The following is a 17,549-nucleotide window of genomic DNA, read 5'->3' on the forward strand; positions in this document are numbered from 1 at the left end:
TAAGGATTCGCCGAGGAATTACCGGCTGTATTACCTTTACGTCAATTCTGCTTGGTCGACAAATACTCTTGTACCTAAGTACCTACATGTAAGAAGCAACGGTCCATATTGGGACTTTAGAATTACAAAACCAAAGTGCTTGGGAGTATTTTATGTTATGTTACATTTCATACTTAATATAGTTGAATAATTGCCCTGGGTTATTACAGCTATTATGTTCTTTATTATAGTCTCATATACGACCACATACGTGTCGGCCTTGTGTACTTGACTTTATCGAGCACTTGACGTATGATATGGAATACTTGCGTAGAAATTACAAAGCAGATGTCTACAAGCTCATCTTCAAGTATGCTACCGACTCGGAAATAAAAGGGAATTTGGATATTCGTAGCTCTTGCGCCCCAGTCTATTGATAATAGGTATACAAGGCTTTGTCTACACACGACAGATAAACCTCCGTTGTCTATAATCCACGAGTCCCGTCTATTCGTTGGCGAACTCCTGGCGACCGGCCTTGGAGTTGAGGTAGTGGTTTCTGCAAGCGGTGTTAGTCTATTCGAAGAGCCATTCATTTGTGCTATGGAGGTCCAAGATGAAACATACCGTTCGGTGGCCCACGACAGGGCGTAGTAGAAGAAGATCATGGGGGGAGCGACGTAGAGGACCTGTGCGCTGAATCGTCGCCAGGAGTTGAAGACGGCAGCGTGCACGGTACCGGCGAGCGGGTTCTGCCTGTTTGCGCTCAGGGTGTAGCTGATGATACCCTTTTGCGGCATGCCACCTGCAATCCTCCTCGTTAGTATATCGTTGTAACGTTCGTGGTCTGTGTAATATCCGATCGATTCCCGATAGCTAGTCTATTGTCTAGCAGCAGCATCCATCCATCCATCCATCCATTTTATAGACCCATTCCAACTCTTTCTAACATTTATACCGATCCCAGCTAGAATTCGAATATATTTCACTCACCGAAGTTGCCCCAACCGCCTAGGAACCTATAATAGCAGAGTTAGCAAGACTACGAGAAATGTATTTCACAAGTACAGCGTGCGTAGCTGGCTCGTTGCGAAAGCTAGGATCTAGAGAGAAAAAGACGCAGCCCGGTCTCAAAGAAAACTCACTTTCCATGCCTGCCGATAGGGCCCTCGCCACCAGCCATAAGAGCTTGAGTAGGTCGCATCGTGAATATCGGATTCAATTGACACGCGAGTAGTTCAATTGCGGGAGATAGAAGGTGAGGAATAGAGTTTCGGTTGAAATTCGCGACGTCAAAATTGAAGATGTTACCGAGCCGGGTTCTATTGGCAGAGGTAACATCCATGGATGGATTTGTTTAGCTAAGATGCATCGCCCCATGTGGCTTGACTTCCCGGATAGGTAACCTTAGCACCGATTACTAAAGTAACCCGCATGATAGGTACCTAGGTACCTAGCCCCTCCAAAAAAAAAGTCTACATAGTGCACAGACCATCTTGTTCCCGTCCAGTCCGCCCGCTAACGCTAACATCGTAACGATTTCTCAACGCCTAGAGCTCCATTCAATATCTTCCAGACCCCGGGGAAGCTTAGAAGAAGCAGCGGATCACGAACCAAACGCGAAGCACCCAAACTCGCAGCAATGGAATACGGTCTCAGGCAGATATACCGATTGGCAATCCCCGCTGTTGGCGCCGCCGCCCTGCTCCAGGCCTCTATATACGACGTCCGCGGCGGCTCGAGGGCCGTCATATTCGACAGGATACAGGGAGTCAAAGAGACCGTCATCAACGAGGGCACCCACTTCCTGGTACCATGGCTGCAGCGCAGCATCATCTTCGACGTCCGCACCAAGCCTAGGAACATCGCTACTACGACCGGAAGCAAGGATCTGCAGATGGTCAGCTTAACGCTGAGGGTGTTGCATCGCCCCGATGTCAAGTCCTTGCCCAAGATCTACCAAGTGCGTTCTTCTCTACCCAAGCTCCTGCGAAAGACGGACACAGCGCAGAAGGAATTGTAGAAGCAGCAGCCAAAGCTAACCCCACTCCCCAGAACCTCGGCACCGACTACGACGAGCGTGTGCTCCCCTCCATCGGCAACGAAGTCCTCAAGTCCATCGTCGCACAATTCGACGCCGCAGAGCTGATCACGCAGCGCGAGGCCGTATCGCAGCGCATCCGGACGGACCTGATGAAGCGCGCCTCCGAGTTCAACATCGCGCTCGAGGACGTGTCCATCACCCACATGACCTTCGGCAAGGAATTCACCAAGGCCGTCGAGCAGAAGCAGATCGCCCAGCAGGACGCCGAGCGCGCCCGCTTCATCGTCGAGAAGGCCGAGCAGGAGCGCCAGGCCAACGTCATCCGCGCCGAAGGAGAGGCTGAGAGTGCCGAGACCATCTCCAGGGCCATCGCCAAGTCCGGCGACGGCCTCATCCAGATCCGTAAGATCGAGGCCAGCCGTGAGATCGCTCAGACCCTGGCTTCGAATCCAAATGTTTCGTATCTGCCCGGCAGCAACAAGCAAGGGGGCAGCAACGGGCAATTCTTACTTTCGATGGGCAAGGCGTAAGACGGCTAGGAGAAGATATCCAAAAATGGGGCTATGTGTATATTAGCAATGAACTGCCCGATTCTCCACTTCGGGGTACGAATCATGTGTCACAACTAGTAAAAGTCAGGAGTTCCTTGTTGATTAGATATTTATTCATGTCTGCATTCCTTGTCCCATCTAGACGAATCCATTAACGCAACGGAATACGCTCTAAGAAAATAACACTAGCTAAACGAAACTACCAGCGCCGCGCAGTATAGGTAGGTACCTAATCAAGCAACCTTTAACAATCGTACGTAGAACAACGGGCTAATTCCTCCGTTGGATGCCTTACTTCTTTGCTCCTACTACTGTCCATGCTTCATCCGGCGGAATGATCTCTCCGTCTTGTAGAGACCAACCCTTCATTCTAAGATCCTTCCACTCATCCCGCACCTTCAGTCTGGCCAGCTCGCCCGCAGCTCTGGCATCCTCTGCGCTGTCGTGTCCCTCTGGTGTAGTCTCGTCCGCTTCCTTCTGGATCTTCTGGTTTAATAGTGTTTCCATCAACATCCTAAGGCCGTTTCTATGTGGTAAGCCTCGCCTATGTGGAAATAGCAGGACTGAGTCAACACAGGTATGATGGATAATTCGGGAGGCATTCAAATCGTTCTCAAGACCATGTCCTATAAGAGGGGTCGACGGAGAGATAAGCGAAAATAGGAGGTCTCGTGCCGCCTTAGGGGATGGCACGAGTTTAAGTTTTGGCTTGTGCTCAGACGTAGTGGAATTTGGTTTATGGTCGTCTCCTGGAGACCATCGTTCGGCAGAAACCATATCCTCTGGAGTCACACCAGAATAACGAGTATTCAAATCCAAAACTTCCCCGAATGGTTGAACAAGGATATCTAGCAACAGCTCGTAGCTAGGCCAAGACACTGCCGTCAGTCGGATGAGCTCAAGCCCATAAACGGTATAACCCATCTCGCAGTCGAAGCACACGGCTCTATCCGCAGGGATATTCGGATTAGGGGGGGTCTCAGCAAAGTTGAGCAGACTCGCAAGCCGGTTAGGATTTGTTGTCTTGAAGACGTGAGTAGGGGCTGTAGTACATCCTCCCGAGTCATCATCGACATTTTGGTGGCAGCAACGATATTTCTTCTGGCTTTTCGCCAACTTGCCAGCTCCTCGCTCCGTATGATAAATCTTGCCCGGATGATATGTGCAAGAACCATTAGATGTCAAGGCTCCATCTTCTCCCCTACGACCAGGAAAGACCTGAAACCGTCGTGTGCACCTGTCGCACACCTCCACGTTACCGGAAGCCTCAACGCTCTCTTTGGCTTTTTCGATGTCCTCGGCTGACGGGATGGAAGCCACATACCCATACTTCTCGAGACCATCCAGAGGCCAGACCAATCTATGCAAGAAATCAACCTCCTGAGTCGGCGTTAACCCAGTAATGATGGGTTCAGGCGCAGCTGGTGCATTTCCTTCGTTCTGTACGTTATCATCTTTAGTAGCTGACATCCTTTCCTCCTTCCATTGGACAACAGTCATGCGCTTATAGGCCATAATTTTGTTCCTTATGGCATTGGCATATATCTGGAATCGCTTGATTGCCATCTCTTGCTCGTCATCAAGCGTCTTCACGATTAGTTCCTGGTCGGAAAGAACCAGCTTAGATGCTCCTTTATCGGCATCCTTCTTCAACTCAGTGTTCAAGCGGACGTATTGTTCATGTAGAGCCTTGACGAGTTTCAAGCGGGTGTCGTGCTTAGCTGGTGATGACTTGAGGAGACGGGGATTTAGTGCTTCTGGTTTCTTAGTGGTTGCTTTAGGTACTGGCTTAGATGATTGCCCCGCAGGGGAAGGTGTTAGGGTGTTGTGCGCGCGTGTGGAGTTTGATGAACTCTTTAATCCTTGAGCTTTAGAAGAATAGCTACCAACCAAGCTTTCATCTTGTCTACTATCGACCTGGCTAGCTTCTCCGGCTGATATATGGCGCTTCCGGTCTGTAGTAAGTAGAGGTTTGGGCATTTTACCAACTGCCGGTTCGGTTTGAAGAGACATGGCCCCTTGAGGTTTCTTAATCTGAGACTGTGCTGACGCAGGTTTCCCGGATGCTGTAGGTGGCCGCTCTTTTGGTTCTAGATGTGACGATGAGGACGATGTTGAGTCCAATTTAATTCTTTTTCTCGGCAAGGCTTGATCTGAAGATGGCGTAGCGGTTGCATGGGCGGGTGACTGCTCAGAGCTTTTGACAGTGGCAGCTATATTAGCATCTTTGGTATGCTTAAAAAGGCACTGAAAAGCATTACAATCATCCCCTGCCGGGCAAGGTAAGTTCTTAAGCGCCGCGAGAGAGCCAGCCATTATGAAAACACGTCAGGATTCTACACGACGAGGTGGCGGATAAACAGGTCAAAGGACAAGATGGTGAGATGGTGAGATGATGAGATGGGACAATAAAGTCGATGAGTCAAGGATGAAAACAAGGTGGTGGTTCCTGATATGGTTGAGACGGGGAATCAACACCTGTGGGCTGTCACTTGCAGCTGTTCAATCCGAGTCTCGAAATAATCGATGCGTTAAACGCGAGAAACTCCCCGGGGAACAAGACCCAATACGCGTGTAGTAGGTTAGAAGATGAATATCTCCGTCGTTAACAATGAGATATTTAGGATGACCGGTCCTGAATTTCTTGGTTCTACGTATTTAGAAGGCAGAATGCTACCTAATGATGTATTTCGGATTCTCATCAGAGTTGGAACTTGAACATTCAAGTCAGTGCAGAATAGCGGAATACAAAGTAAAACGTAGGTTGTTGCCTTTGGGGAAAACCGGGGCATATTATGTAAAGTTCTAAGGTTGTACTATATGTATAAGGTTGCAAGGTCGACTGGTGCTAATCAAACTTTGTTTGTGACCTTAATGAAGACCTTCATAAATACATTATGTAATACGGAATATCGCAGGTTGCTTTATCGTCTCGAAAATCTGTTAGAAAAGACAATTGTTTCTATCTTCTCTATGTATATGAAAGTTTGGCGTCAAAATAAATGGATTAGGTAGGTATCTATAACAACTTACCAGTCCCATTCCGACTTTGTTGTCCCATAATTCCCAAAAAGTTAGAAATTATTTCCCAATTCTAAGCTAGGAGCTTACTGTGCACCTCTATGCAAGGTACCTTATCAGTCGTACATAATGAAGTCCTTACGTCAGCCTGGGAAACCTAACTGTCATCCTACAGCAACACATTCCAGCACTAAGCCCTGCGTGATTCCACTATCTTATGTACTTCGTACATAGGTACATAATATTGTCCGGGTGAGACGGATTACCTAGCAGTCGGAATACAAGGACCACCGATGGCTAGATACTATTTTAGGACACGCGGACAATCTCATCTTACTGAAGGCGATTCCTGATTTAATTACTTGTTAACTACTTTACAACTAACTAACCTAGATCTTTAAAATTGAGAACTTGTCCACTATTGCTTCACAAACCAAATATTCAGACAATACAAATACATTTATTATGGAATATACCGGCGGTAGTTTAGAAGCAGATCACCTCTGCGTGCTTGTTCATGGAGTATGTCGGTATCATCGAACCCCTGCCACCATCCCTTGTGTACTACATATGTAGTACAATACAATAATACGATAAGTGCATTTGTATATGCACGTCATTACTGACAATTGTACTAACCTTTTAGCTCTGGGGCAACCCGAACCATATGAGATCGGTCGCGAAAGCGCTGAGAGACGCCTATCCCGAAGAAGAACTCTACATTCTAGTCGCCGAACGAAATGCTGGTAGCTTCACGTACGATGGCATCGAACTCGGGGGCGAGCGCGTATGCCTCGAGATTGAAGAAGAGCTGGAAAAGATTAAGAGCAAAGGCGGCAAGATAACAAAGCTCAGCATTGTTGGATATTCATTGGGCGGCCTCGTTGCTCGCTATGCCGTTGGATTACTCGAGATGAGAGATGTGTTTCGTCAGGTTGAGCCGGTGGTACGCACGATATTCCTAGTCGCGTTAGAATCTCGCTTTTGCTTACTTATGGCATCTAGAACTTTGTAACATTCGCCTCGCCGCATCTTGGTGTCCGATCTCCTCTAAAGGGGTGGCTTAACCACGTTTGGAACGTCCTGGGCGCACGTATGTTGTGTATGTCTGGAAGGCAATTGTTCATAATTGACGACTTCCGTGACACCGGCCGACCATTGCTCGAGGTGCTTGCCGATCCCGAATCGATCTTCATAACAGGATTAAAGAGATTTAAACGTCGAACGCTCTATGCGAATGTGGTTAACGACAGGAGCGCAACATTTTATACTACATCCATAGCCAAGACAGACCCTTTTACGGACCTGAGTAAAGTCAAGGCCAATTTTGTTAAGGGCTACGAAGATATTATTCTAGACCCTCTAAACCCGGTCGCGCCTCTAGTTTCTAAGAGTGCCGGTAAAGCGATGGCCGATATCACCACGGGTAGCTCAGGGAATCTACGGAGGGTGTTGTTCATAACCGCGGTAGTTGTCTTTCTCCCAGTTGGCATTGTCGCGTTAATAGTCAACTCGATCGTACAAACATTCCGTAGCTCGAAGCGCATTCGATTACATGAATCGGGGCTCGCAGGCATTCAGGTTAAGGACTACCGAAGTCCAATTTGGATTAAGGATCTCCGTGGTACCGTAGAAGATGTCTATGAAAGCCTTAACAACTTGCAAGGGGAGTCGTACCTACGAGCATCGGACGACGAACGCGACGATGGTCAACTGAATAAGGCCGAGACAGAGATCATAGCCTTAGAACGGAAGAAATCACACCCGCAGTTCCCAACTTTAGCTCTAGCACCTTCTCAGTTTCTGATGATAGATGAGCTAGACAAGGTTGGCTGGCGCAAATATCCCGTCTGGATTCATGAAGACCAACATAGTCATGCCGCTATTGTCGTCCGATCCGACACACCTCGATTCAAGGAAGGTCTTGTTGTATTTCGACACTGGCTTAGTGGGGAGTTCCTGATCTAATTCGTAGCTCATGATTTGTTCGAGTACCTAACCTGCTAGATTATACCAACATAAGGCGTTCAATAGAGGAGAGTGGAGTTGTGAGTGTATATTGTGTTAGAATAGGCTTTGGGGCGGATATACATAAGTTACGTTGATTTTTATTATTATAAATATATTAACTACCTATATAGAATTCTCAACTTAGCCCTTCAGCTAATCAAGACTTAATTATTGTTTCGGTGTGTTCTCAATGCCTCCGTTAGAGTATGCCGAGACACAAATTACCAAGCAACTAGGTTTTCAGAGACGAGCCTTCAAAGTATACCATAGAAGGTTTATATGTCTTGCGTCTACAATTCTTTCCATCGAATTGCTTTGAGTGGTAGGTGTGATAATACTGTGAACACCGACCGAACGAGACACTAAATGTGCTAATCTTCCCCCTACTCAGATCTTAGTGTACCTCAAATACGGCTTGACCTCCCTCACAGTACCAAATTTCTTCTTGGCATCTTCGGTGCTCACACTAGGTGGTACGATGACGTCGTCCTCTAGCTGCCAGTCAACAGGTGTCGTGACACCCATGTTGTCGCCAGTTTGTAGCGAGTCAATGACGCGCAGGACTTCGGTGGTGTTACGACCCGTGCTAGCAGGGTACATCATAGTAAGTCTAATTTTCTTTTGAGGGTCAATGACAAACACGGAGCGAATCGTGAAGGCGATGCCCTTCTCATCGATATTGCTTAAGTCCTGAGCGTCTACCATATCGTACAGGAATGCGACGCGGCGGTCGGCATCGGCGATAATAGGAAACTGAAGGTTTGTAGAGGACAACTCATTGATGTCGGCGATCCAGCGCTTGTGCGACGACAAGTCGTTGGCGCTTAGACCGATCATTTTAACACCGCGGCGTTCAAACTCGGGGGCGAGCCGGGCGAAGGCGCCGAGCTCAGTTGTACATACTGGTGTGAAATCGGCTGGATGTGAAAATAATATGGCCCAAGAACCGCCAAGCCATTGGTGAAAATCAATCTCTCCATGTGTTGTCTTGGCTTGGAAGTTGGGTGCCTCGCTACCGAGCCGTAGACGAGGCTGCTCCGACGGTTTAGTCGATGAGGCCAAGAAACGGCATGAGACTGGTTGTTGAGCCCAGGATTTCAAGGCGACTGGAGATGTCGTAGCTTTGGGAAAAGCTAGACGTGGGGTTTGCGAAACAGCGCGGAGTGCGCTTCGGGCTAAGAAAGTTGCCATAATGCCAATGAATAGTTGAGTGATGGAACTGACTCACTTGTTGTAAGAAATGAGTGAGGATGCCTGTTTGCAAGTGTCAAGCAACGTAGAGTATATCAGAGTATACCCATAATTAAATTTCAATTTTCACGATCATAAAAAAGTCTTGATGACTTATTAATGAAACGAAGTAATCGCTATTACGCAATAGAGGGGCAGCGGGGCACTAGGATATCAAGCTTACATACTTAATACATATGGGTCCAAACCTTGCCTAATATGAGTTAGTATTAAGCTGAAATGCAGGGACCAGCCTGCGAGCCGACAGAGCTAGGCACCAAACTTCTTGCAGGAACTACAACACCGGAACTGCAACATCCTGATGCATCAATATTTTGAATGCAATTACGCAGCATTTCAAGACCCACCCAATACATAGACTGAAGGCTGCAGTACACTGTAGTCCTCGCTCAAAGCACAAGGCTAGCATCTAACGGCATGGGAATCTATCGAGTGTATCAAAATACTTCCCCTATATTTCCAATTCAATGCCTCCTCGGCCGGTAGTATCGTCACCGCGACGGATTACGAGATCCTCACTCGCGCGCTTTAGGTATGGCGACGATGGCCCCGGTAGCAAGGAGAACTCGACTCCTGCCCCTGCGGATATCGAAGATATAGTCCCGAATGCAGCGGCTATCCGGAAGCGAAAGCGGACCACTACTCTCCTCGAAGCATCGTCGACTTCGCTGCGACGCACCATCAAGAAGGAAGAAGAGATCGGGACAAAGGTGACAGCACCCCCAACAAGCAGACGTCAGCGGAAGCCAGCCCGAAAGGCCGTCAACGCGGATACAGGAGAGACAACAGTCAGCGCGCCCTCAGATTGGGAAGAAATATACGATGCTGTCAAGGTGATGCGGTCCCCAGGCGGCGTAGCGGCCAATGCGGCCGTCGATACGATGGGCTGTGAGCGGCTCGCGGATACTACACTTAGCCCACGCGACCAGCGTTTCCAGACCTTAATCGCGCTTATGCTGTCATCGCAGACTAAGGATACAACCAACGCTGTCGCCATGAAGCGACTGCAGACCGAGCTTCCCCCGCATGCTCCCGGTGCTCCTCCGGGCCTTAATCTCGAGAATGTACTTGCAGCAGACCCGGATCTGATCAATAAGTTGATCTGGGCTGTCGGCTTCCACAATAACAAGACCAAGTATATAAAACAGGCCGCGCCGATCCTACGCGATCAGTGGGGTGGCGATATCCCAAATACGATTGAGGGCTTGGTTGCGCTACCGGGCGTCGGCCCCAAGATGGGATATCTCTGCCTGTCAGCGGCATGGGATCGTACCGAGGGAATCGGCGTCGACGTTCATGTGCATCGTATTACAAACATGTGGGGGTGGCATACAACTAAGAACCCCGAGGAAACGCGACTTGCGCTACAGAGTTGGCTACCGCGCGATCGCTGGCGTGAAATAAACTGGTTACTCGTCGGGTTTGGACAGGCTGTTTGTCTGCCTGTTGGGAGGCGGTGCGGCGACTGCGACTTGGGTCTACGCGGCCTGTGTAAAGCCGCCGAGAGGAAAAAGGTCCTTGAAGGGAGGAAGATACGAGAAAGTACTCAAGTTAAGAAGCTTGAAGATGATGGATCGGTGGTAAAAATTGAAGAGGTAAAAGAGGAAGAAGTACTTGAAAAGGATAGCATTGTAAACGAGGCTGTAAAAGATGAAGAGAAGGAAGGAAGGCCCGCAGAACAGTCCGAAGGTAGCCCGGAGCCCGGTCCGAAACAAAGAAACGCTATACCAAAACGGCAACGGAGATCAAATAAAGCATAGCACGTGGAGTTATTGTATGGGTCGATCACGGTGTGGGATATCACGAGGCATTCAGGGAAAATGAAATTAATAGGTGGAAATCAAATGTTCGTCAGGGAGGTCTTAACTCCAAATAGGAGAAAGTCTCATAATTGCTTAATCATGTATGTATGTATGTACAATATTCGCTGAAAACTGAGAATAGGCTCCGTCGTAGGAGACTCGTGAATTCATGCAAGCCGACTCCTTCTGGAAAACTCGAAAATAGAACTCGAGGAGTCCAACTTGTTTCCGCCTGCGCCGTCGCAGGCCTAAACTGAAAAATACAAACTGCCCTAAGCCAATGCCCGGACGCCATGCTCGTAGAAGAGTAGTAAAATAGATGCCGACCAAACCGAATCGTAGGCCGCTTCTTATCGCGTGCGGCTAACGGGTGTCGTGGTAGGGAGACGGGGGGGTTGGGTGAAGCGAAGATGGGGGGGCGCGGGCTCGCGGTCGGACTCCCGGCGGGGAACGACAGCAGCGGCGGCGTCGTCTAGCTGTCACGCGAGACGATCGAGGGGCGGACCGGTCCTTATACGCCCCGGATGACTTGCGTCCGCTCGGCCTCGAGCTGGGCCGCGTTTCGCTCGTGCGATTCTTTCTTGCACTGCATTTGGCGTCTAGAGTTAGCACACGTGAACCTGAAGGGGGACATGAACCACCGCATTCCTCCTCCTTTTCCTCCTCCTCGAGAAGACCAGAGTCGCCGAGATACTCGGCCAGCCCGACCAGCCACCACTCTGTGGCCCAGTCGTCGCTGTCGCCGGATTCCGAGGGGGTTGGGCTCATGCTTACGTCTTCTAATCCGCTGCACTTGTGATCCTCTAGTAACCGGTGCTTCGCGCAGAAGTGGCCGTCGCAGAAACCGCAGTCGCCGACGATTCGCTGGGCGGCGGACCTGCATTCCTTGAAGTTGCAGCGGGGCTTCTGGGGCGCCATATTGTTGATGATGATGGTGATGTGTTGGTGGTGGTGGTGGTGGTAGTGGTAATGGTGATTCCTTGTTCTGGTTGTTTTGTGGTCGACGATGTTTGGGGGTGATGAGGATGACTGCTTGTCTATAACCGGCACGGGACGGAAAAAGATAAGGTTGTTTATTTCCTCGTCTTTGTTGTTTGGGTATTACTGATCAGCGGGTTGCCGAGTTGGGAATAGGTGGAATGAGGACCAAGGGAGAATGGCTCGAGAGCGTGCTAATGGTCGAATGTCAGAAAGACGATCCCCTTTAAATAAACTTAAAAGAACTCGGATGATGGCAAATGTGGTGGAGAAGACGCCTTGACCAGGCGAAAAGGAGGAATAATACACTAAATAGAGGCTGAATTGGATAGGTTCGCGTGTAATCCGTACACGAGTGCGTAGTTACCTAGGTAGTGTGTACGTATTGTGTGTGTGTTGCGTGTATTATGTGTAATGTGTGTATTGCAGGTGAATGAACCTCGGGCCGTATGGGTCACTTACATACAAAGTCAGGCTCAGATCGTAAAGCTTGGCGCCTATCAAAGGAGGTGCCCTGTTGGTATTTTCCGAGTGATTAGGTTAAGATAGAAGTGAATGTAAATGTAGGAGAGAAGAAGACGAAGTTGATGACAGCAACAGCAACAAGGGAAGAGGATACTTCTGACAGAGTGAGTGACTCCTTACTTGTGGCGGCGAGAATGGAACCGTTTGGAATGGGCTAGTGAGGTGGAAAGACGAAAAGGATGAGGCGAACGGGTTCCTTGTTGGATTTGTGATCGTCAGTTTGCCTAGTCATAAGCCAACGAACCAGGGACTCCAGGGACTCCGGGGACTCAAGGGACTCAAGGGACTCCAGTCACTAGCGGGCAAGTCTGCAGGTATCAATTCTGATGACGACTATTCCGTGTAAGGCTCCGAAAACGGGAGGCAAGCCGATTAGGTATAAAATCTAACAGTCTAGCAGTCTAAGCAGTCTAAGCAGTCTACATACATACTACCTATACTACCTATGTAAGTGGGATATGCCGTAGGGATGCACGTATCAGCGAAATACCGGGGGCAGGGGAGGAGGGGGATGATTACGGGACAAGGACAAGGAGACGACAAGGACCGGGTGGGCCCATTTTGGATGGAGATGGAGAAAGCATACGGATTACATCCCCATCTTGATTACGGATTACACAGACAAGTCATCAAAGTACCTTAATTCGGGATTTCGGCGTAAAAAAAAAGACAGACCACGACAACTCCTACATACATAAGTGGTGATGATTAGGTATGTAGGTAACTATGTAGGTACCTACCTAACCCCTTTCCAACTAATATTGAAGTTAATAAGTTCGAAACTCTGATGGACACACGTTGGGCCATGATCGATATTGAATTCTTATTAATAAGTTGCCTGACCCAAAAGCCACGGGAGGACAAATAGATAGAGATAGGTATAGTTATACGAAAAAGAAAAAGAAAAAACAAGCCCTGCCGGATTCCCTATATGTATGTATCTCACGCCATACGGGCGATACAACCCACCGAGAAACCCGCCGGATATCGGGCAACTTTGTATCTAGCGTACCACGCCGCCTCCGGACCTACCTCTGCGTCTACATACTACATACTACATACTACATACTGCATACATACCACATGCTATATACCACATGCTATATACCACATGCTATATACCACATACTATACATGACATACATGGCAGGGAAGATAGAACGTGCGTCGCTAACTGAGACCTTCTTCATCTACGTGATCAGACGAGCAAATAGATAAATATGCATCCCTTCCACCGCAATGCTTACTAGGTACCTACCTGTTAAAGCGACCAGTTTCCATTCGCCGGGCTTGTTTCCCGAGGCCTCGCCTCTCAGACTGCCACATGTCCGTCCATTCTACAAATTTTATTTTGCTCGCTTTAATTCTGTTATGCCTCACCCAGCACGGGGGTGGTCGGGTTTGTTCGTTGTCGCTGTCGCTGTCGTTGTCGTTGTCGTTGTTGTCGTGTCAGAGTGGAACATGCAATGCCGCTTGATCAACTTGGCAACTGAAACCTGGCCAGACGGATTGCTCGCGGGAACACACCCCGAAAAGCTGAAATGTTGACAACGACTCGCCTACATAGTGGAGCGCGAACGACGTTGGCGCTGGCGTTGGTTAATGAACTCTATCGACTCGTACGTACATACATATAATCAGTCAGTCAGTCAGTCAGTCAGTCATTCACTCGTATTAGAAGGGTGAGGCTGGGATACTGATAACCGCCTCCGGATCTAACCTTTATGTTACTAGCTAAATACGAACACGCGAGGCTAGATTTCGTACTACGGACTACCGTTATCGTCTGTGGTGAGACTAATAGTAATCATCCTAAAGTGTTCCGCGCCATACAGACGTCGAAATGACTATGTATCTACCTACCTACCTAAGGTAAGATATGTATTATGCTGACTGACTGACTGAACTGAACTGACTCCTACATATCTCGTGTACACTACGTCCGTATATGTATGATGCCGATCTAGATCACCCAACCGTGTCCGGCCAAGGTGTAAGACAATTGGCCACCAAGACGCCTGCACATCGACAAACCCTATCGAGCTAACGATTGAATACATTCGTTTCCGCGTATTTTTATATATGTACTCTCGTTCCCCATCGTATATAATAATAAGTATTACATATCTGCAGCTCAGGCGCTTTCTGCGGGAACCCATCGATCATGTGGTGGATATTTGCGGAGAATTGGAGCCACACTGCGATGCAAGCAGGGTCTCGAATGGTGACGGCGCAGGGGGTCTCTTTTACATATGTATACACATGTGCATATTGGTACTCTAGGGGCTCTCCAAGAATATCAAATGCCTGACTTGGCTTGGATCCCATGCATGATGGCTTCTTTTACCTACTCTAGCCTCTAGGATCTAGACCGCCTATCTAAACCTATCCATCTAAACCTATCCGAGATACGTATATACTAGGTTAGTAGCTTGTTTGGTATCCGTCTCTTTGATTCTCTTCCCGAATTTGTGAGCTATCGGTTGTCCGCCAACGATTTCCACGAAACGAAGTGTCCATATGGAACAGTACTGCTCTTATGTGAGACCTTCCAATGTCGACAAGAAGCGCATGGCATATTCGTGGCCCATTTACATGTTAGCGCCCGTTTCATGAAAGAGACCATGGGTTGGCTACTTGGTAATGCCACAATTGCCTTGAACTACGGACTCACTAGGAGAGGCTCTCGCGATAACGTTTGACATGGAAGCTAGGGACTTTTTGCATATTAGCAAAACTTCAAGGTAGCTGGTGAGAGGCCTTTATACGCTAGAAATTACACCTCGTTGTCAGTTGAGCAAAAAGGAATAAAGTGTTCACTATCAAAGGACAATATTCATAAATTGCTTAGACTAAAAGCTAGGGATACACTTTGCGACTTATTTTTCATGACTCGTCAGCCCCATTTTCATAAGATTCCAAGTCGGCTCTACAGGCAAGGTAAGATATTGACTCAGGTGTCGTTTTTTATTCCTTCATGGTTACAACGCAACGAATGCAATCGCCCGCCTTCATCGTCTCAAACGCGGTGTTAATGTGGTCTAAATCTTCGCGGTGAGTGATAAACTCATCCACCTTTAGCTTGCCTCCTAGATAATCGCTGACAAGGCCGGGAAGTTGAGATCGGCCCTTGACACCGCCAAAAGCGCAGCCTTTCCATACGCGGCCGGTGACTAGCTGGAATGCTGTTCATAGTGTTAATTTTTATGCGAAGCCTCTGGCAAGAAAAGTTTGAAACTTACGTCGAGTTGAAATCTCTTGGCCGGCGGCAGCGACGCCGATGATGATACTCTGACCCCAACCCTTATGGCAAGCTTCTAATGCTGCTCGCATCACGCCAACGTTACCGGTACAGTCAAAAGTGTAGTCGCAACCACCATCGGTCATCTCGATGAGCTTTTCTTGAATCGTTTGCCCATCCAACTTGGTAGGGTTAACAAAGTCGGTGGCTCCAAACTTCTTGGCCCATTCTTCCTTGGTTGGGTTCACATCAACGACAATAATTTTACCCGCCTTCTGGGCAACAGCGCCTTGGACAACCGAAAGACCGACGCAACCAGCTCCGAAAACCGCGATGTTGGATCCCTCTTCAACGTTGGCCGTGATTCTCGCAGCACCGTAACCGGTAGTGATACCGCAGCCTAGCAGGCAAGTTCGGTCCATGGGAGCATCTTGTTGGACAGCAACGACGGAGATGTCGGCTACGACAGTGTACTGAGAGAAAGTCGACGTTCCCATGAAATGGAGAAGTTTTTGTCCCTTGCAGGTGAAGCGTGAGGTGCCATCCGGAAGGACACCTCTACCTTGGGTCGCCCGAATCTTGCCGCAAAGATTCGTCTTGCCAGACTTGCAGAACTTACATTCCTTACATTCGGGAGTGCTTTTGATCGATATTAGCCTAAGAGATGGCGGACGTAAGGAAGGTAGGAAAGTAGGGTTAAGCCTACTATAGTGCGACAACGTGGTCACCCGGTTTTACGTTGGTGACGCCCTCGCCGACAGATTCGACAATGCCGGCTCCCTCATGCCCTAAAACGATAGGGAATGCGCCTTCTGGGTCCTTGCCGGATAACGTGTAGGCATCTGCTCCACTGTTTAACGGGACATTCGGACTTGATTCGGGATTAAGACTTGGCAAGATATACCTGTGTGACAAACTCCCGTATAGACGATCTGAATTCGGACTTCGTGGGCTTGGGGTGGCGCAACTTCGATCTCCTCGATGCTGAGGGGTTTGCCAGCCTCCCAGGCGACGGCGGCCTTACACTTGATGGTCTATCGTGTAGAAGGAAGCAGTCAGCTTTAGATGTCTGCTGACAATGGATCACGTAGAGTATTCTGAACGTATACGTAGGATATACGTAGGGTATACTACGCGTATGCGCGGGGTAAAGGGGGACGCGCTCATAAGAACTTGGGACGGATATAGGGGAGAAGGGGAGAAGGAGAGAAGGGGAGAAGGAGAGAAGGGGAGAAGGAGAGAAGGAGAGAAAGATACGAACCTTGCCAACTGTATCAGCCATGGTGATGTTATATTTGGTGAAAATAAAGAATTATTGTAATTGTAATTGAATCTTTTAGTTCGGGAGAATCTGTAAGAAAAAGAAAAGTCCTTGAGCTATCAACTTTTATAATAGATTGCTTAGCTACTTCTTGGGTTGCTTGTTTGATGCGGAGTTTTCTTGCTCGAAGCCTCCTTGACCCCACCACTGGTTATTCTTCAGGTGGGGGAGTCGGCACGGCAGTGAGGAGAGAGTGAGACTAGGCCCCGAGATGAGATATGAGATAAAGGGAAATATACCTACCTAGGTTACCTGGGTAGATAGGTACATGAGATAAAAACTTTAGGTTAGGCTGTTAGGTTCCAGTTTACCTTGCATCTTGATGTCACTCCTGCGATCATCATGACTGCTAATACCATCAGATAGGTACATTAGATAGTATGATGGAGTCTATTAGATGTATCGCATTGTATCGCATTAATACCGACTTCTGACGCTGCACACCTGCATTCCCGACACATCCTTTTCCGATATGCTCCAACTCACTCCGCCTAGAGAGTATGCGATATCGTCAATCGGCATGTTAAGAAAACGGGAAACGGGGGAATTATGGACAAAACTCGGCATGTACATCATAGCCTTGGAGAAAGACGTTAGCTCGTTCTTGCACCATATCCTGGTGAAGATAAATGAGTCAATCGTTTTGGCATTTTTGGCATTTTTGGCATGTTGCTCGCCTATCTCATCAAAATGCACCAAGGTGTGCGGTGCATTGCTGTAATATCCGGTTGGTCATTGTATTGTATAGTTATGATAAGTCAGATATTGAATTAGGTATGGATATACGTAATAGTACCCTTTTCTAATCCTTTCTAGTTTGGAGTAG

The 17,549-nt window shown here is 48.3% G+C and overlaps 8 protein-coding genes across 8 annotated transcripts; 3 read left to right on the top strand and 5 right to left on the bottom strand.

The window, feature by feature from the left end:
* Positions 1 to 165: 165 nt before the first annotated feature.
* Positions 166 to 1,323, bottom strand: F4813DRAFT_341160 (ubiquinol-cytochrome c reductase complex ubiquinone-binding protein). Its single transcript, XM_049241277.1, has 4 exons — positions 1,125 to 1,323; positions 973 to 998; positions 607 to 784; positions 166 to 538 (listed from the first exon to the last, which is right to left on the bottom strand). The coding sequence occupies exons 1-4, from the start codon at positions 1,181 to 1,183 to the stop codon at positions 487 to 489; spliced, it is 315 nt and encodes a 104-aa protein (XP_049104547.1). The 5' UTR covers positions 1,184 to 1,323; the 3' UTR covers positions 166 to 486.
* On the top strand, positions 1,324 to 2,666 carry F4813DRAFT_341162 (band 7 family-domain-containing protein). Its single transcript, XM_049241278.1, has 2 exons — positions 1,324 to 1,942; positions 2,035 to 2,666. Exons 1-2 carry the CDS (start codon positions 1,622 to 1,624, stop codon positions 2,551 to 2,553), a joined length of 840 nt encoding a protein of 279 aa, XP_049104548.1. The 5' UTR covers positions 1,324 to 1,621; the 3' UTR covers positions 2,554 to 2,666.
* On the bottom strand, positions 2,667 to 5,305 carry F4813DRAFT_341163 (uncharacterized protein). The gene has a single exon (XM_049241279.1). The coding sequence runs from the start codon at positions 4,888 to 4,890 to the stop codon at positions 2,866 to 2,868; it is 2,025 nt and encodes a 674-aa protein (XP_049104549.1). The 5' UTR covers positions 4,891 to 5,305; the 3' UTR covers positions 2,667 to 2,865.
* A 646-nt stretch (positions 5,306 to 5,951) lies between these two features.
* On the top strand, positions 5,952 to 7,726 carry F4813DRAFT_341166 (DUF676-domain-containing protein). The gene is made up of 3 exons (XM_049241280.1): positions 5,952 to 6,117; positions 6,242 to 6,541; positions 6,601 to 7,726. The coding sequence occupies exons 1-3, from the start codon at positions 6,061 to 6,063 to the stop codon at positions 7,561 to 7,563; spliced, it is 1,320 nt and encodes a 439-aa protein (XP_049104550.1). The 5' UTR covers positions 5,952 to 6,060; the 3' UTR covers positions 7,564 to 7,726.
* A 51-nt stretch (positions 7,727 to 7,777) lies between these two features.
* F4813DRAFT_3015 (mitochondrial peroxiredoxin PRX1) lies at positions 7,778 to 9,021 on the bottom strand. The gene has a single exon (XM_049240771.1). The coding sequence runs from the start codon at positions 8,794 to 8,796 to the stop codon at positions 7,993 to 7,995; it is 804 nt and encodes a 267-aa protein (XP_049104551.1). The 5' UTR covers positions 8,797 to 9,021; the 3' UTR covers positions 7,778 to 7,992.
* Position 9,022: 1 nt separating this feature from the next.
* Positions 9,023 to 10,819, top strand: F4813DRAFT_3027 (putative DNA repair protein NTG1). Its single transcript, XM_049240783.1, has one exon. It carries the CDS (start codon positions 9,324 to 9,326, stop codon positions 10,614 to 10,616), a length of 1,293 nt encoding a protein of 430 aa, XP_049104552.1. The 5' UTR covers positions 9,023 to 9,323; the 3' UTR covers positions 10,617 to 10,819.
* A 202-nt stretch (positions 10,820 to 11,021) lies between these two features.
* On the bottom strand, positions 11,022 to 11,576 carry F4813DRAFT_384174 (uncharacterized protein; the record flags this gene model as incomplete). The annotated part of the gene is made up of 1 exon (XM_049246037.1): positions 11,022 to 11,576. The coding sequence occupies one exon, from the start codon at positions 11,574 to 11,576 to the stop codon at positions 11,022 to 11,024; it is 555 nt and encodes a 184-aa protein (XP_049104553.1).
* A 3,148-nt stretch (positions 11,577 to 14,724) lies between these two features.
* F4813DRAFT_3160 (alcohol dehydrogenase) lies at positions 14,725 to 16,939 on the bottom strand. The gene is made up of 5 exons (XM_049240931.1): positions 16,664 to 16,939; positions 16,307 to 16,436; positions 16,109 to 16,244; positions 15,404 to 16,041; positions 14,725 to 15,346 (listed from the first exon to the last, which is right to left on the bottom strand). Exons 1-5 carry the CDS (start codon positions 16,682 to 16,684, stop codon positions 15,129 to 15,131), a joined length of 1,143 nt encoding a protein of 380 aa, XP_049104554.1. The 5' UTR covers positions 16,685 to 16,939; the 3' UTR covers positions 14,725 to 15,128.
* Between the last annotated feature and the right edge of the window lie 610 nt (positions 16,940 to 17,549).

Source organism: Daldinia decipiens (assembly GCF_022478715.1).
Source record: "Daldinia decipiens strain CBS 113046 unplaced genomic scaffold F4813scaffold_1, whole genome shotgun sequence".
NCBI lineage: Eukaryota > Fungi > Ascomycota > Sordariomycetes > Xylariales > Hypoxylaceae > Daldinia > Daldinia decipiens.